Below are 18,414 nucleotides of genomic sequence, written 5' to 3'. Positions count from 1 at the left end.
TGTTTACATTTTTCTTTTCTAGCCCCATAAATTATATCACTTCCTTTAACTGTATGGTATGGGGGTGAAGGGCATGGGGGACCTGGAAAAGTCTGCCACACAAGTCAATGAACATGGGGTAATTATTTTCATGGATAACTCTGAAGTTGACTTTACAGAAATATGAAACAGAATTTGCAATTGGGCTAATTGTTCCTACGATCAAAGAGTTAAAATGGTGGCTGGGAAGGTGTGGATGGGGGGTGCTTAAGCCAGTGGGATGGGGTGGAATATGGTCTTATCTACCAATCTGTCTTTTTATTTCATGCTTATTGGTAACACATTGCATAAAACTTCAACTCTTCAAATTTGAACATAAATATCTCAGTATTTTAAATAGGAGATAATGCTTTATGGAATTGGCATTTTTTAAAAAGCCTAATTGCTCTCATGTGCAAATTTATGTATTTTTACTTACCAATTCATTAAATATTCAACCCTATCATGTGTCAGCACTAATTCAGCAAATAAGATTTAGATCTGAGCGAAACACAAGTTCCTATCCTCAAGGGATGCACACAGCCAAGTGGTAAAAATAAGCCACCATCTCAGCAGTTGTCAAGAGTGCAAACCCAGGGAACGAGGCTGAAAAGCAACTATGGAGACTGGAGGAGCAGGGTGAGGTGCTGGGGGAGCCTCCTGGGCAACTCAGTTTTAGGAAGTATTACAGAGGCTGGGTAGGTGGGGTAAGGACCAAGGAAACTGCAGGGCAATGGGGCAAAAGATGATGATGAGCGAGGCCGTGGCGGGTCTGAAGTCCTCAGGAAGTGAACTCAACAGAGGCAGGTTTTCATATAATGGGAATGTGTAAAGTTCCATGCATCACCTCCCTTTACCCTCACATTTTCTTCCAATATAAAAGAAATAACGTTTACCACAACAAGAGAGACTGCAGAGCAGCTTCCATGCTTGTAGACCAAATGACAAGAACTAAGATTGTTCCACACCCAAAGGGGATTTTTCTCCCTCTGCTCAATCATTCCTATCACCAGTGAAACACTTCCTGGTACCGTATTTCCACCAGGAAAACACACATGCCCTGTGCCGCCTGTTCCCCCTCCCCCAATACTTCTTTCCCCTCCCCGAGTTACTGCTCCGTTTCCCTTCACAGCAAAACGTTCAACAGCCCTGACTGCAGCAGGGTCTCCACTTCCCCACCCAGTATCTGCACTGCAACGTGCTCCAGTCCCTGCGGCTTCTTAATTAGCCAAGTCCCACACAGGATTCTTCCTCCACTTTGAAATACTTTCTTCCCTGGGCTTCCATGACACCTCATTTTCCTTTTTTGTTGTTGCTTTTTCCAAACACTGTGTCTTCCTCTCAGTCTTCTGCTGTTGTTGTTATTTCTTCTTCCTTCACTAGACCATTAAAAGCTGGAGTGCTCAGGACTCAAGCCCAGGACCTCTTTTCCATCTATACTCTCTCCTGAAGCAAGTTCACCCAATACTGTGGCTTTAAATATGGTTTATATGTTATACTCCAACACTCACATGTTCAATGAGACCACTTCCCTGAGCTGCAGATTCTCATCTATCTACTCAAAATCCCCACTTAGAGGCTGACCAATTGGCGTCTCAAACATGGCTTACAACAAATTACTGATTTCCGCTGCCAAAGCAAACTTCTGTTCCTCCTAGAGATTTTCCATCTCTGTATACAGTGTGGCTACACAGCCAGATGTTCAAGCTCCAAATCAACTAGTCACTCCTGATCACTCTCTTTCCTTCTCCACCCACCCCCAACCCCACATCCAATGGATCCAGATCCAATCTGCCCCTTCCAATCTCTTGTACTACCTGAATTGGTCCAAAACCACTATTTTTCCTTCCTTAAACTATGCAATAGTTTCTTATAGTCTCATTACTTCCACTCTCGCCTCCCTACAATCTGATCTCTTTAAAATGACAAATTAGATCATGTTACCCCCTTATTTAAAAAATCCAAATCCTCGAATGAAATTCCATTGTGTCTAGAATAAATGTAAATGTGCCCCATGGCCTACAATGCCCCCGTCTGTTTCTGTGTCTCTCAGACTCTTCTCTGACTACATTCCAGCCACAATGGCTTCTGTTCCCTTGTTCCAGCAGCAGCGGCTGGAGGATGGACAGGAAGGGAGGCCAGCTTGTTCCTGCTTTACAGCTTCTGCAATCATGTCTCTCTTGCCTGGATCTTCTCTTAGCTGGCTTTGTGTCATTCAGATCTCAGCTCAAATGCCACCTGCTCAAAGAAGCCTGACTAAATATTACATCCAAAGTTATTTTCTGTGATACCATCTATATTTGTTTAAAATAGCACTTACCAAAATCTTACTTACATTCTTTATCTGCCTCTTTTAACTAGAATGTAAGGCCTAGAAAGGGAGGAACATCATCTGTCTTGTTCCCTCGTATCTTGAGAGGCAGACATACAGTAGACAATCAATAAATATATACTGAAAGAATAACCCAATCCTCCATGCTTCTATAAATACAATTTTCCTACAGTGGGGGTGTTACAGGAAAGGACAAACTATAATACAGTTCCTGGTTACTAGAGCCAACTTATAACACATCAGTGCTTTGTCAATTTGCTTCTTTCCTATAAAAATTACATCTTCTACAAAATCTGTCCAGTGATATTCACAAACCACTGGAATAAGACCTGCCATGGAAATCTTATAACCATGGAAATCATGCTCTTTTCATCGAAGTCAATGACTCCAAGTAGTTCAACGAGAAAAATCTGTGTAGAGTCTTAAACCATAAAATAAAATGCCTTACTAACAAAGAGATATGGTTGAAGGCACCACACATCCAGGCAAACTGAGAGCACCTCTCACTACCTGCTAATTTGGGACAAAAGTCGATGACAGTGCTGTTTTCTCTGAACTGATCTTGTGTACAGAACTATTATTTCTAAACAATGCACAAACCTACACACCATTAAAAAATGCAATGAACGTTGGAAGGGATGCTAGAGTTGAACCGCTCACTCCATGTGCCTAGTACATAATAGATGCTAAATCAATACTTGTTGATTAAATGCCTTCGAAGATTGCAGGTTGTGAACAAAAACATCTAACTTACAGATAGTTCAAAGAACTTTAAAAAAAGCTGGCCCTTCACAGAGCTGAGTATTTCATAAAACCAAAGAACCAGTGTTAACAAACGGCACACAAAAAAATCATGTTCTTGGTCTGCTTGGGGCAGAGCACATACTGTGTGGGCTATTTTCCCAGATGGGCTGCTGATTCATAAAGCTCTTTTAAGAACAGCAAGAGCCTTCTACTGCTGTGTATTCTGTCCTACGTCCCTGTGAGGATGGGAGCAGAGGCAAGCACCATCAGGCCTAGCTATTTAAGAGGCCCACTCAACTCTGCCTTAGGTCAACTAGAACAAGCATAGATACATACATTCCCTGAATTTAACAGCTCTGGAGAAAGTTTCAGTGTTGTAATACTTTCTGGTAATAATAATCTCAACTTTTTATTAGAACCTGGAGACTGAGCAGAGTCAGCTATATTATTCGTGTTAGGGATTGGGAGCCTGAGCGAGACACCCATGAAATGGAACAGGGACATCTAGCTGTTGCATGTTCAAAGACTTACCAGACACAACCAATCATTCATTATGAACAATATTTTCAATACTGTCATAATATAAAACAAATTCTTTAATTTTCAAGTGTTTAAAAAAAACAAATTTATACTTAAGCCAGCCTTGAAGATAAGCACGAAATGTACCAGTTTACATTTTTTCCCCACAACAACTCAAGCACCCATTCTGTGCATAGCACTGTTCTAGGTGCAATAAATGGGATTCTTCACCTTAGAAACGTGATTTCAGTTTCTGCAATTGTGTTATCTCCTTTTCCAGAGAGTAAAAATAAATAAAATCACCACTGTTTACTACTGATCTGCCTCAAATCCACTTCTGGCTCACAGAACCGCTAATTTCTGCCAAATTTAAGATGTTTCAGTGAACTCAGCTCCTACTTCTCCCAAAATAAAAAAGCAGAACTCCTTTTCATTAAAAAAAATAAAAAAGAAACAATTTCCCATAAAAGGGCAGTTTCTGTTTCTAATAAGTATTTTTTCCTCTAGATTTTCTTTAAGTTTTCTTCCTCTAATATTGCCTTTTCCTGTACAAGACAAACCAACCTCTTTTTCTGTTTTTCTTTTCCTAAGAAAAAGCTGCATCTTGAAGACAAACCATTCCCAAGACTAGTGATAAATATTAAAAAAAAAAAAACCACAACAAAACTTTAAAGGTGAATCACCTACATTACCTTGATGAAGTCAAAAAATAAAAAGCAGTTGGCACTAAGATAGCTATTCCAGATATCTGTATTTAAACAATTTTAAAAACTGTTTATTTATTTTGTAAGAATGTACCCCTAGTCCAAAGTTAAGTATGCTTAAAAAACATTTTTGGCCAAAAAATTTACAAAACCCTTTTCAGTTCAACCTAATAAAAGTGATACCTAGAAAATATTCCACATTATTAAGTCTATATTAAAAAGTTCAGATTCTAAAGCATTCCTAAGGCACGGTGTTCTGGAAGACAAATGTGCTTCTGCTGGCGCTGTGTGATGTACGAAGCATCCGTGACTGGCTCCAAGTGAGCCCCGACAGGCACCTTTCTCCTGATGCTGTGGGACTGCGAGAGACAGTCAGACATAGGCCCCCAGGGCCGCGTGGAACTCTGTGAGACACTGCACCAGCTGCTGGAACTTGGGCCTCTCCTCCGGATCTAAGGCCCAGCAACAAGCCATCACAGCAAATCTGCAGTGACAAAAACGGAACATTTGGCTAGTACTGATACAGCACTTCTTACTTTTGATCAATTTGACACTAGTTATGTTTTCTGTCTAAATGTGGGTGTGGAGAGGATGACATACTAAGTATTACCATCTACTGGCAGCTCTAAAATGAAAAGAAGCTTAAAATGAGTTATCTGGATTTTATGTGTAAACTTCAATTCTTCATGAGAACATGTCAAAATATATCAGCAAATAGAGATTTTATGTAACTACCTAAAACACAGTCAAAATAATAACCTGTGTTATCCTGCACAGTTGACACGGGGGTCAGGGTGCCCAAGATCTCCCTATAACTTACAGTCAGCCCTCTGTACCCCCAGTTCCTACACATCTGCAGTTTCAACCAGCTGTGGGCTGTGTTAGTACTATAGTATTTACCACTGGAAGAAATCAACATATAAGTGGACCCACACAGTTCAAACTCTCATTGTTCAAGGGTCAAAGTATTTAAGTTCTGAGAGAAAGAATTTGGAGGAAGAGGAAGTTTAAGCTGTAAGAACCTTGGATCTACAGTGAAATCAGTGTAAAAGCTGCCACCTCACTATGGTATAAAAAATTTCAGGGGATTCTGGAACTGAGGCCACATTCATCTGTGCACTCAATCACCCTTAAACAGCCTCCTACCCACTCCAATACCATTATATGGGAAGACCAGCTATGTGATAGAAGCAGGGAACAGAACTACCTCACTCACCAGCCAGAACATCTTCCTTAAACGTCTATCAACTGACAACAGCTGGCAAGGTAAGATGGCAACAAGAAAGGCTCTTTGTAACTAAGGATGTTCTGAAGGCTGTTTAAGTAAAAGTCAAGTCCTCACTCTAAAAAGAATAACCGACAGAGCATTCAGTGTTTCCTCACCGTGTACGTTAGTTTCTTGGATTAGATTAATCCCTATAAATACGAGACGCAAAAAGTCCTAGTGTCAAGTGCGTTAAGGGCGAATGAGTCTGGACGCCTTTGCGGTTCTCTACTAGGGTCTAACTCAAGTCCAAAGAGGCATTATTCTCAAAAGGAAAGTCTCTGCATGAGTGTGGACATCCCTTCTTTTATCCCAACACTGCAAGTGGAATGAAACCCATGTCTTCAAGCTCAGAAAAACTTACAGTTCATCAGGACAGTTTATCGGCTGGGCTATTCGGTAACCATCTTTCAGGTATGCGGCCATCTCAAATGGGTCGATGTCCACGTAGGGCGTTTGGCCTAGAGTCATGAGCTCCCACAGTGTCACTCCAAAGGCCCACTGAGAAGAAGAGCAGTGTCACCATGAGGGGACAATTAAAACAGTCGTCATGCACCCAAAATAGCAGATCAACCAACTCTTAAAGAAAGCAAAATATCATTTACAAAAAGAAGTCTACCATACCTAGTTAGTCTCTTGCTTGGACAGAAAAGAACATTTTAATGAATGCGTCCTTTAATGTAAATGTCTTTATTGTATGTTCTCAGGTAATTAGAGCCATTGGAAAGAATTGTTTTACTGCTGATTACAAGCCCCACTAACCAAAACTGTTAATTACGTCTACAATTTTCATAATATGAAAATGTGTTGCTTTAAATAGTGTAGCTAGTCTGCATTTTGAGAAGTGAAAAATGAATATAACTTTAGCCTAGTTAAAGGGAAGAGCATCTTGAATAAGTGAAATATGCAAATTATGTAAAAGACAACATAGATTTTTACTATATTCAAATAATTTAAATTAACAGATGAGAGTGTCCTGAAAGAGTATCTTCCAACCTCGCTTGAGTAAAAGATCAGATTTATTAAAATCAACATGTAAAACTACTAGTAGGGGCAGAAATCATAAGCAGTGTCAACAGTGCTCCTTCATGGTCCAACCAGGGCTCCTCCTTTTGGCTGCGGCTTCTGGGGAGTGTGTGGACAGCAGGCAATGCGTCTACAAAGAGCTGCTGCCATGTGGCCAGGAAGGACTCAGACTGGGGACTTCCGCTGCTCTGCTGACAAGCGTGAACCCTGAGGTCAGAGGAGCTGAAGGTGGATAAGGAGGAAGATACCTGTGTACATGCTATCGTGTTTATGAATCCTTTTAAGTTCTAGACATCATACGGATGTCTCATTTAACTTTCACAAAAAAACCTACGAGAATCATTGGCAGCTCAATTTTACAGGTGAGGAAACTGAGGCTCAGAAAAGTAACTTGCCCAAAAAACCACTTTTTATTATAAAAGATGAAGGGGGGAAAAATAAAAAAAAATTTTAAGGGAAAAAAGAGGAAAAATACACAAGAACAAAGTCTGTTTATAAAATCTAAGCACAATGCATTAAATTTTAAGTTATTATTTTTAATAATAACGAAATCCAGAAATACTATCTAAAGTATACAGATTTTTAAAGCCTTATATCAGTGAACAACAGCTTTATTTATTATAATCTATGCAAATAAGAAAACAATGGAATGAGTATCTTTTACAACATCTTTAAAACTATCAATGAAGAATTCTATACTAAGCTAAAATACACTTGAAAAATTAAGGCAAAATATAGTTTTTCAGAGAAACAAAAGCTGAGAGGATGTCACTGGGAATTTGGATCTGCACAAAGAATGAAGAGTGCTGAAAACATATGAATAACAACTACATATTTTTTCCTCATTTTCTTAATAGATTATTTAAAGCAAAACCAGTAACAATGTATTGTGGGGTTTATAATATATATGGAAGTAAAATATATGCCCATAAACAGCATAAAGGAAGGGGGTGAATGGAAATACAGCACTGGAAGCTGCTTGTATGAAACACGAGGTGATATATTATTTAAAAGTAGAAGGTCTACATTGTAAACCCTAGAACAGGTTTCCCAACTTCAGCACTACTGACATTGTGGGCTGGATAACTCTGTTGCGAGAGGCTGTCTTGTGCATGGCAGGATCCCTGGCCTCTATTTGCTAGATGCCCCCAGTTGTGATAACTGAAAATGCCCCCAGATATTGTCAAATGTCACCCCAGGGTGGGGGGTGGGGGCAGGCAAAATTGCCCCCAGTTGAGAAACACTAAGCTAGATGGATTAAAGAAAATAAAAAGACACAAATAACCAGTATGAGGAATAAAAGAGGAAACATTTTTACAGATCCTCTAGACATCAAAAAATATTTTGAACTCAACTTTATGCCAATAAATTCAATATCTTTGATGAAACGACCAAATTTCTTGAAATACACATATTACCAAAATACACAAAGGAACAGAAAATCTATACAGCCCACAATCTTTTAAAGAAACTGAGTTCGGGAGGAGGGTATAGCTCAGTGACAGAGCGCCTGCCCAGCATGCGTGAGGTCCTGGGTTCAATTCCCAGTACCTCCAATAAAACAAACAAACAAACAAACAAACAAACAAACAAACAAACAAACCAAGTTATCCCTAAACAAACTGAGTTCATAATCAAAAATCTTTCCACAAAGAAAACTCAGCATCCAAACAGTTACAATGGGTGAATTCTATCAAACTTGAAAGGAAAAAAATAATACAAATCTGGATGAGCTTCCTAGAGCTGCCAGAACGAAGTACCACAAACTGGGTGACTTAAACAGTGGTATCTGCCTCACAGCTCTGGAGGCTAGAACCCCCAAATCAAGGTGTCAGCGGGGCTATGCTCCCTCTGAAACCTGCAGGGGAGAATCCTTCCTTGCCCCTCGATAGCTTTGGGTGGTCTGAATGCCAGCAATCCTTGCTGTTCCTTGATTTGCAGCTGCAGCACTTCAATCTCCACCTGTGTGCACACAACATCCTCCCCTTGCATGCCAGTGTCTCTTTTTATAATGGTATTAGTCATACTGGATTAAGGTCTACCTTAATTGATTATGACTTCATCTTAACATTATACCTGCCATGACCCTGTTTCCAAATAAAGTCACATTTTGAGGTATGGGGCTCTGGGTTTCAACCTATCTTTGGGGGGAACAAAATTCAAACCACAGTACAATCCTACACAAACTCCAGAAAAAACAGAGGAGGGAACACTTCTCAATTCATTTTGAAGCCAGCATTATCCTTAATACTAAGACCAAAGAGTTTAGCCTTTAGGAACTTAGTATCTTTTTCATTAATAGTGATCATTTGATAGAGCAATGCCCACCCTTGAGGTCTGTGCTTTGGGAGGAAGAGACAAAAATCAGACAGAGACAGATGTATAGTTTTTAAGTCCCCATAGAAACAGAGCCTATTGGAATAAACCAATAGGTTTAAGGGAAATGTTCTATTCTGCTTAAAAATGGAAAAATGATTTCAAATTAATAAGAGGTAAAGGAAGGTCCATGCTTACATCCAGGTAATTTGTCTACCTTTAAGCTTTAATTTATATGAACTTTTAATGATGACAGTGATTAGTAAATGCAATGTTTAGTTTTTAAAATATTGTCCAATTCCATAGGGAAGGTAGTTCACTACACAGATGGAAGAGAGCCCAAAGAAGTGAACTGGGTGGAAGGGTGTTCCCACCCTTCCTTCACAAGATGAGATAGGTCTGTTCTTACTCACTGATAGTGTCAGCAGCAGGGGGGAGGCATAATCAATCCAAACCAGATTCCGGAGGAAGAAACAATGAGAACCGGTAACAGGAGGATACTGCCACTTGATCAACAACCCCATCTACTGACAAGGGACGTTCTAACAACCTCTACTGTCAGGGACTTTCACAGCAATGCTGGTGGTAACTGAGACCCGGAGTGTATACAGGTACCATACCAGTATAACATACATAAGCTGACTTTAAAAAATTACTTCTTTCACATTGTTCTGTCCACATTATCACTAGGCACCCACCTCAGGTTCTCGTATTAAATACTGCAGCAGTAATACACCAAAAAAAGAATACGCCTAAGGGAATACTGCAGTTTCACTTCCTTAGAAGCAAACAAAAAAAGTGATTAATTACATGTTGGCTCACCAACCCTTATAAAAAAAAAATCAAAACCAAACAACACAAGGATGATTTGTGGAAAACTTGTCCTCCAAAGTCTTCTGATAACTGAACCATTTAAAATTCAGACAGACCTATAATTTCCTCTCATTTGACGTTGTTTGAAAGAGGGCAATAAGAAGGTCAGGATGTTTCACCACCCCCGAGTTTTCACTCTTAAATGTAACAGTCAATAATGTTGGGGGTATTCAGAGATTTCCATTCTGTTACTTCGGGAATTTATAATGCAAAGCTGACCTCAATATATTATATATGATGAGAAAAAAAATTCTGCCCAATTCTAAATGATCTCATTTGACCACAGTAAAAGCATCAAGTGTTCCACGGCTAGGCCTTTCTGTTCATCCTAGAAACCTAACAGCCCTTTCTCGCATATGGAAATGGGTTCAGATGACCAAAGTGCAATTAATTTAATCTGGGCAAGTGTTTTCCAAACTTGAGTAACAATAAGAATCATCTGCGGAGTTTGTTAAAAGTATAAACTCCTGAGTCCCAAATAATTCTGAGGCCCAGAACTCCATTATTTAAACAAGAGTCCCAGCTGGGTCTTAAGATCCAGCAAATTTAGGAACCAGTCTTAGATGTGTTAGCCGTGGTGGTCAGGCAGCAAACACAGTATTTATTTATTTTTATTGTAGTATGGCCTACATACAAAAAACTGTTTCAATTTGGTTAAGTTCTGACATGTGTACACCTCTGAAACCATTGCCACAATCAAGATAATGAACACATCCATCACTTGCAACAGATTTTTAACAGCTCTAATCCTTTCCTCCCAGTCCTCCCCACCACCACCCCTACTATCCCCAAATAACCATTAATCTGCTTTCTGTCACTAACATTAGCCTGCATTTTCTAGAATTTTACATAAATGGAAAGATTCAAACTACACTTTTTTGCCTAGCTTCTTTCACACAGGATAATGCTTCTGCGATTCATCCATGACGTAAGCGTGTATCAACAGTTCACCCCTTCTCACTGTTGAATTGTATGACTGCAGCAGTTCATCCATTTACCTGTTGACGGACATTTGGATTATTTCCAGGTTTAACTACTAAAAGTAAGGCTGCTATGAACATTTATGTACATATGCTTTCATTTACCTAGGAGCAAAATGACTGGATGCAGAATATACAATTTAACTTTTAAGAAACTGCCAAACTGTTTTCTGAAGTGAATGTACCGTACTGCATTCCCATCAACAGTGTAAGAGAGCTAGTTCCTCCAAAACCTTGCAAACACTCCAGCCTTCAATTTTAGCCATAGTAACAGGTGTGCAATGGTATTTCATTGTGGTTTTAGCTTGCCATTTTCTTAATGACTAATTATGTTGCTCATATTTTCATGTCCTTATTTGCCATCTATATGCCTTCACTGGTGAAGTACTCTGCCCATTTTGATATTGGGTTGCTTTTTAATCACAGGTTTCCACTGCTATCTGAAAGTATTCTTATGAAACATTTTGGAGACTGAAATGGCATAAAGCAAAGCAGCAGTCTTGCTAACATGTGCACAAAATCAAGATAAACCACAGATGCTTACAGATACAGTTCAAAGCTCCGACAGCTTGATTCTGAGATGCTGAGTGTAGTGAGTGTCCAGGAAAGGAATTTGGTAGAGTCATTCTCTCTGCTCAAGGTGTGAGATACCCCTATAAATGGCTACTGCAAAACAAACACTTGAATGTTTTTCACTTTTCACTTTTTTTTTTTGTAAAACCAAAAATCCTCATTGGATTTCTTCTGGTTAGTGAAAACAGTTACTAACAGAGGTCTTTCACAAAAGCAAAGTGGCATAAAGTGAACTTCTGAAAAGTGGGAAATAACTGTACTGACTTTTGAGAGTTCTCTAAATATTCTGCAGGTCATGTCCTTGATCAGATACATGATTTGCAAATATATACTCTGAGTGTGACTTGTCTTCTCATTCTCTTCATACTATTTCAAAGAGTACAAGTTTTAAATTTTGATAACATCTAACTCGTTCTTTTTCAGATCTTGATTTGATGTCTTACCTAAGACATCTTTGCTTAATGCAAAGCTCCAAGGATTTTCTTCTACTGTTCTCTTCTGTTAAGTTTCACAGTTTTAGGTTGTGCATTTAGATCTGTGATTTGAGTTAATTTTTGTATATGGAGCAAGGTATGAATCAAAGTTCATTTTTTGTAGCTGGATATCCAATTGCTCGAGGACCGTTTGTCTAAAGGGTAATCCTTTCACCACTGACTTGCCTTTGCACTTTTGTTGCAAATTAGTGGTCCATACACATGTGGGTCAAGTTTTAGATGCTCTATTCTATTCCACTAATCTATCCATAATGCCAACACTACACTGTCTTGATTACTGTAATTTGAAATCAGACCTCCAAGTTTCTTTTTTCAAAGCTGTTTTGGCTATTCTATGCCTTTGCATTTCTGTATCAATTGTATCAATCTGTGAACTTCTACCAAAAAATTAAAAGTCTGTAAAGATTTTATTTGGGAATATATTGAATCTATATGGATCAACTTGGAGAGGACCAGCATCTTAATACTGAGTTTTCTAATCAACAGACAAGGAATACCACTCCATTAGGTAGGTCTTTAATTTCTCTCAACAATGTTTTAAAGCAGTCATCATACAGGTCTTTCACATTTTTGTCATATTTATTCCTAAGAATTTCTTATTTTATGATGCTTTATGTTTTTTTTAAACTTCAATTTCTGAATTATATTAGTATATATAGAAATACAACTGATTTTGTAAATTGATCTTGTATCCTGTAATCTTTCTAACCATCTAACCTCACTAGTTAGTTCTAGTAGCTATTTTGTATATTACATTGGATTTTCTTCATAGATAATCATGTCGTCTACAAATAGTTACTTTTTCCTAGCCAATATTTTCGTGCCTTTTATTTCCTCTTCTTGCCTTAGTGCACTGGCTAGAACCTTAAGAACAATACTGATGAGAGTGGGTGTCCTTGTCTTGTAACTGGTACTAGGTAACAACAATTCAGCCTTTCAGCATTAAGTATGTTATTTGTTATAAGGCTTTGTTGTTGTTGTTGTTAGATGCCCTTTATCAGACTGAGGAAGTTCTTATCTATTCCTAGTCTGCTGGGAATTTTTGGGAATTAGAAATGAATTGTTTTTAATGGATTAAAATGGATTGTTTTTAATACTATTTCTGCATCCACTGAGATGATCACTTGGTTTTTCTTTTTTAGTATGTTAAAAGAGTAAACTGCACTGCTTGGATTTTCAAATGATAAAATAAGCTTGTATTCTTGGGATAAAGCCAATGTGGTCATAATATTATTTTTAAATATATCTATGGATTCTAAACTTTTCTTTAGACTTCTTGTGTCCGTGATCATGAGGGATATGATCTGTAGTCTCTGTCCAGTGGTATTTCAAGGTAATGCTGACCTCGTAGAATAAGAGAAAGTATTCTATCCTCCAGTTTCTGAGTTGTATATAATTTGGATTATTTCTTCCTTAAATGTTTGGAGGTATATTCACCAGTGCTCTAGAGTTCACTCTGGACCCAGCATTTTCTTTTTGGGCAGGTTTTCAACTAAAAATTCATTAACATTTAAAAATAGATATAGAGCTATTAAATAGATATAGATTATCTACTTTTAAAAATAGATTCATTTATTTTATTTTAAAATTTTATTTATTTTTGAAGGGGCAGGAGGTAATTAGATTGATTGATTGATTGATTTTTTATTATTATTTTTTTTAATGGTGGTACTGGGAATTGAACCTAGGACCTCCTGCATGCTAAGTGTGCACTCTACTGCTGAGCTATATCCTGCCCCTGGAGAATCTACTTCTTGAGTCAGCTTTGAAAATTCTTGTTTTCCAAAAAATTTGTCTATGTCACCCACGTGTCTAAATTTATTTGGAGAAAGTTGATCAAAATATTCTCTTACTGCTGTGAGAATCTGTTATGATACAATCTCTCTCAATCATTATACTGTTAATTTGCAACTTCTTTCTTTTTTCCTGATTAGTCTGGCAAAAGACTTATCATTAGATACTCTCAGAGTTAAGCATTGGTTTCACTGATTTTCTCTTATTTTTGGTTTCATATTTCACTGACTTCCATCTAATCTTTATTATTTCCTTCCATCTACTTACTTGGGGTCTAATTTGCTCTTTTTCTAGTTTCTTAAGGTGAAAACTAAGATCACTAATTTGAGACTTTTCTTCTTTTCTAATATTGATGTTTGATAGTATATATGTCCCTCTTCAGCAGCATCTTCCAAATTTTGAAATGTGTCGTTTTCATTCAATTCTAAATACTTTGCAACTTCCCTTTGATTTCTTTGTCAATACATGGGTTATTTGGAAGTGTATTATTTAAATATTTGAGGATTTTCCAGATTCCTATTTTTGATTTCTAAGTTAATTCCACTGTGTTCACAAAACCCTACTTTGTATAAACAAAATGTTTACATTTATTGACTTCATTGCCCAGAATATGGTCTACATTAGTAAATATTCCATGTGCACCTGAAAATATGCATTCTGCTGTTGTTCAGTGAGTGCTCTATAATTGTTAATTAGATCAAGGTTGGTTGGTACTGATATTCAAATCTATATCCTTACTGATTTTCTATTTTATCAATTACTGAGAAAGAGGCATTGAAATATGTTCAATTATCTTTTAGAAGAATTTAAGTAATAAGAAAAACCCCATGTATATTTAACCAGGCAGTTACCATTTCTGGTACTTGCTGCTTTGTACAGATCCATATTTCCATCTAGTATTACTCATTACTAAAGGACTTTAACATTTCTTTTTGTTGTTGTTGTTGAGGGGAGGAGGATAATTAGGTTTGCTTGCTTGCTTTAATGAAGGTACTGGGGACTGAACCCACGACCTCATGCATGCTAAGCATGCCCTTTACCCTTGAGCTATACCTTCCCCACTCACCTTAACCTTCCTTATAGTGTGTGTCTGCTGGTGATGAATTCTTTCAGCTTTTGTATTTCTGGAAAAGTCTTTACTTCCTTTACTTCTCCTTCTATTTTGAAAGCTACTTTCACTGAGTATAAAATTCTATGCAAGTTTTTTCTTACACTACTTTAAAGATATTGGTTTACTGTCTTCTTACATTGCTGCCCCCTACCTTCACTTTGTCCCTTTAGAAACCCCAATTACACATGAATTCAGCAACCTGAAGTTGTCCCACAGGTCAATGAGTGAGCCTTCTGCAAGAGCTTTCATGTCTTCTCTCTTCTATCTCTTGCTTTACTCCTGTATCAGACAAGAGGTATACCTCTTCCTGTGCCAAACTATACCTTTCCCTGGGCTTCTGAGCCCATTCGCCCATCATGTCTTGGACCTCCAAAAACCACATGTCCAATCTCTTTCTCCCCATTGTTCCCTGGCCTAAAAACCAAACTAAACAAACCCAATAAAATAAAACACAAAACAACACAATAAAACCTCTCTTGAGCCTGCCATTCCATCAAGCTATGACCCTTACCCTCCTCTTCACAGCTGAACTTCTTCAAAGTGTAATCTACTTATCGCCCCCACTTTCTCACTTCCCAGAGCCCTTGACAAGTGCTTTATCTATCTCTAATGATTTACTAAACCTGCTTGTTCAAAAGCGCCCAATGATTTCCTCATCCTTTCTGACCACTGCAGATATGTTTTATAGACTAGAATCTCCTTGAAACTATTTCCTTCCTTGGTTTCTAAGACACAGCATTCTCCAGATTCTCTTCTTACCTTTCTGTTTTATTTCATTGTTTATCTTTCCTTTCTCCCTAACTAAAAATAAAAATTCCCTATATTCTTCCCTTGGCTTTCTTCTCCCTTTGTATTTACTACCTCTGAGATCACTCCCTTGTTCATACAATCACAAGTTTTATGAACTTGATGCCCAGTTTCTAATATCTTGCTTCTGTGTCTTTCCAGAGTTCTAGACCTACGTTCCACACATCAGCATCTTGAACTCAACGTGCCCCACCCACATCAATCACGTTTCCCACCAAAACCAGATATTCTGCCTATTGTCCTCTATTGTGCTGTATCTTCGTAGTGACTTAGAACTTACTGCAACAGGAGAACTAAAGAGAAGTACAGATCAAAGTTGGAGCTGAAGTTTTCAGAATCATGGGTCCTGAGTAGAAAAGCAAAGTAGACATCTATGCAACGTATCTTACAGTTAAGAGGGAGACCCTGGGCCACAAAAGTCAATTAATAAATCATTTACTTATAAATAACAACTGAAGTCAAGAGAACAAATGGGATCTCTGAAGTGAAGTCTGTGAGAGTGAGACAAGGAGAAATGTGAGGACTCAGTATGGAAACAGAGAGGAGAAGAGGACAGGGTGAGGCCATTCGGGATGCTTTTACACAGTCAAGTACATAGCTCTCCAAGGATAAGATTAATAACGCTGGCTGTGAATGGCCTTACAATAAATGACCCAAAAGACACACCACACACATCAACTTCAATTTTGTAAATACGTAAAATATGGGACACCTGCTAAAGGAAAATAATTAAGGCAGAGTTCCCCACTGTCCATTCTGGGAAAGATGACTTGTGCATGAAGATACAAGGCAGCAAGTGACCGGTATCATTAGGTAGACACAAAATTCTTGATAGGTGCCACTAAGTAGATACAAGGTTCTCTGGGGATCCAAAGAAGATCAAATCAAATGTCATAAAAGTAGCTGGCATGTTTGGATCCAGCAGGAATTCCAGATTGGCTGAAATGTATATAAAGAAATGTACAGTAGAAAATATGAAGCTATAAAGGGGAGGGAAGGTTAAGGACCGGAAAACTGAAGACCAACGGGAAGGATTCTGGATCTTTCCCTACCAATTCCTTTAATTAAAAGTTCACTTTGAAGATCAAAACAGCATGCAGGAATATTCTTAGGAGTAGAAGCCTGCGTTCACTCAATTTTCACTAACATTAACTAACAAATTTTCATAAGTGTCCAAAACTGACACTATGCTGCAAACATGGTACAGGCTTTATTAGTATATATCCCTTTCTAAATGCCCAGTTTTTGAAGTTTTAATGTTCTATGAATTTTAATTTTTCAGTCACATATCTTCTAGGCCTTTCCAATAGCCACAGCTGAAATATGTTCTATAGAATTATGATACTTTAAAAAAGCTTTACTATTTAAAATTTAAGATCCAATTAGTAAGTTCATACAAGTGACCTTTAAAGGGGTCCTCTGAACAATTCTTCAATGTAAACTATTAACCCTAAAATCTTAATAATCCTCCATATTTATCACTGTGGCAAATATTTTTTTATTCCAGCTAAACAAATGTACCCAGGTGCATAATGACTATATATAAAACGCACTGATTGCCTCAGGTATCAAATTTAGTTCATGTTGCCAACTCAACTTCCAAAATCAGCCATCTTTAGATACAGAGTGTCATACATGACTGAAAAGAGACCTCTTCTGCTATGTATCTGTCCTAGGATCCATGATTTAAAAAGACAGAAGAGCCAGTATTGGAGCCCTACCTACCAGGCCATCACACATGTCTGCTATTTATGGTACTTCTGTCCACTGTACCAGATGCTCAGACATTGGTCCATCAGAACACTGGGGCTATTTGAAGGGAATATTAAATAGAACGATAAGGATAAGGTAGGAAAGGGAAGAAAAGAGATGTTCACATGATTTCTTGAGGAAAATATCTGTTCTTAAGGAGAGCCAAATAAAGAAAATACATCGAGGGTCACTACACTGTCACAAGACAGCAATTGGTCTCTCTGAAAAGATACTAACTTTTCCTAGAGTAAATCCATTTATTCCTCATCCCCAGGAAAGATTAGGTCTACTAAAATAATACTATTTCATAAAACTAAACAATATGTTCTTAATGTTAATATTAAACTTTAAATCTTTATTTCCTAAACTAACGTCTGAATGATCTTTTCACTTCCCCAGCTTTTTCCTAATGTCTTTTTATCAATTCTTCTTAATGTCAGTTTAATATTTAAATAAACCTAAGATTATTGATGTGTAATATCTGCAACCACAATGGAAACAAAATAAATACTGGGAATCTAAGTATTATTCTAAAATTAATAATGAAGAAATGGCATAAAATAGAAAGTTTTCTGTCCCTTTAAAAATAATAAGCATTCTCACGGGGGAGGGTACAGCTCAGTGGTAGAGTACACGCTTAGCATGCACGAGGTTCTGGGTTCAATCCCCAGTACCTCCTTTAAAATAAATAAATAAATAGAAAGATAGATAGATAGATAGATAAACCTAATATCCCCCCAAGACAAACAAACAATAATAATGAAAATAAGCTTTCTCTGAAAACTATTGCTCTTTGATGCCACAGTAGCTCAGAAGACTACTCTTCACGGGCATATGATAAGTGTGAGCTTCTTCTGCTCAAGTATGTTCAGAGTTGTGGCAGTGACTTTCCATGGCACTGGGCAAACACGAATATTAACAAATTCTACTGCAAACAGAGTATCTGTATAACTTTACAGAGTTCCCTCCTCTTTCTAGAGATAAACTCTAATGTTCACAAAAGAAATGTCAAGGAACACATTTTCATATTCTCTGCACCCTAAAAACTGTCCAAATACCTTAAAGGATCTCTTCATTGCCACAAACCACACTGATAAGATTAGCATG

The 18,414-nt window shown here is 37.8% G+C and overlaps 1 protein-coding gene across 2 annotated transcripts in view; it reads right to left on the bottom strand.

Moving 5' to 3' along the window:
* Window positions 1–3,672: 3,672 nt before the first annotated feature.
* The window catches only part of RYK (receptor like tyrosine kinase), a 95,456-nt gene continuing 80,714 nt past the window's right edge, over window positions 3,673–18,414 (bottom strand). For both annotated transcript variants that reach the window (XM_074371054.1, XM_074371060.1), the window contains exons 14-15: window positions 5,946–6,082; window positions 3,673–4,801 (exon numbers count right to left, since the gene is read on the bottom strand). In XM_074371054.1, the coding sequence (XP_074227155.1) occupies window positions 4,690–4,801; window positions 5,946–6,082 (249 nt within the window). In that variant the 3' untranslated portion in view covers window positions 3,673–4,689. The remainder of the gene's footprint in view (window positions 4,802–5,945; window positions 6,083–18,414) is intronic.

Source organism: Camelus bactrianus, chromosome 1, assembly GCF_048773025.1.
Source record: "Camelus bactrianus isolate YW-2024 breed Bactrian camel chromosome 1, ASM4877302v1, whole genome shotgun sequence".
In the NCBI taxonomy this organism is placed as follows: domain Eukaryota; kingdom Metazoa; phylum Chordata; class Mammalia; order Artiodactyla; family Camelidae; genus Camelus; species Camelus bactrianus.
The sequence above is the reverse complement of the archived record's forward strand: the minus strand, read 5'-3'. Positions and strand labels throughout refer to the sequence as shown.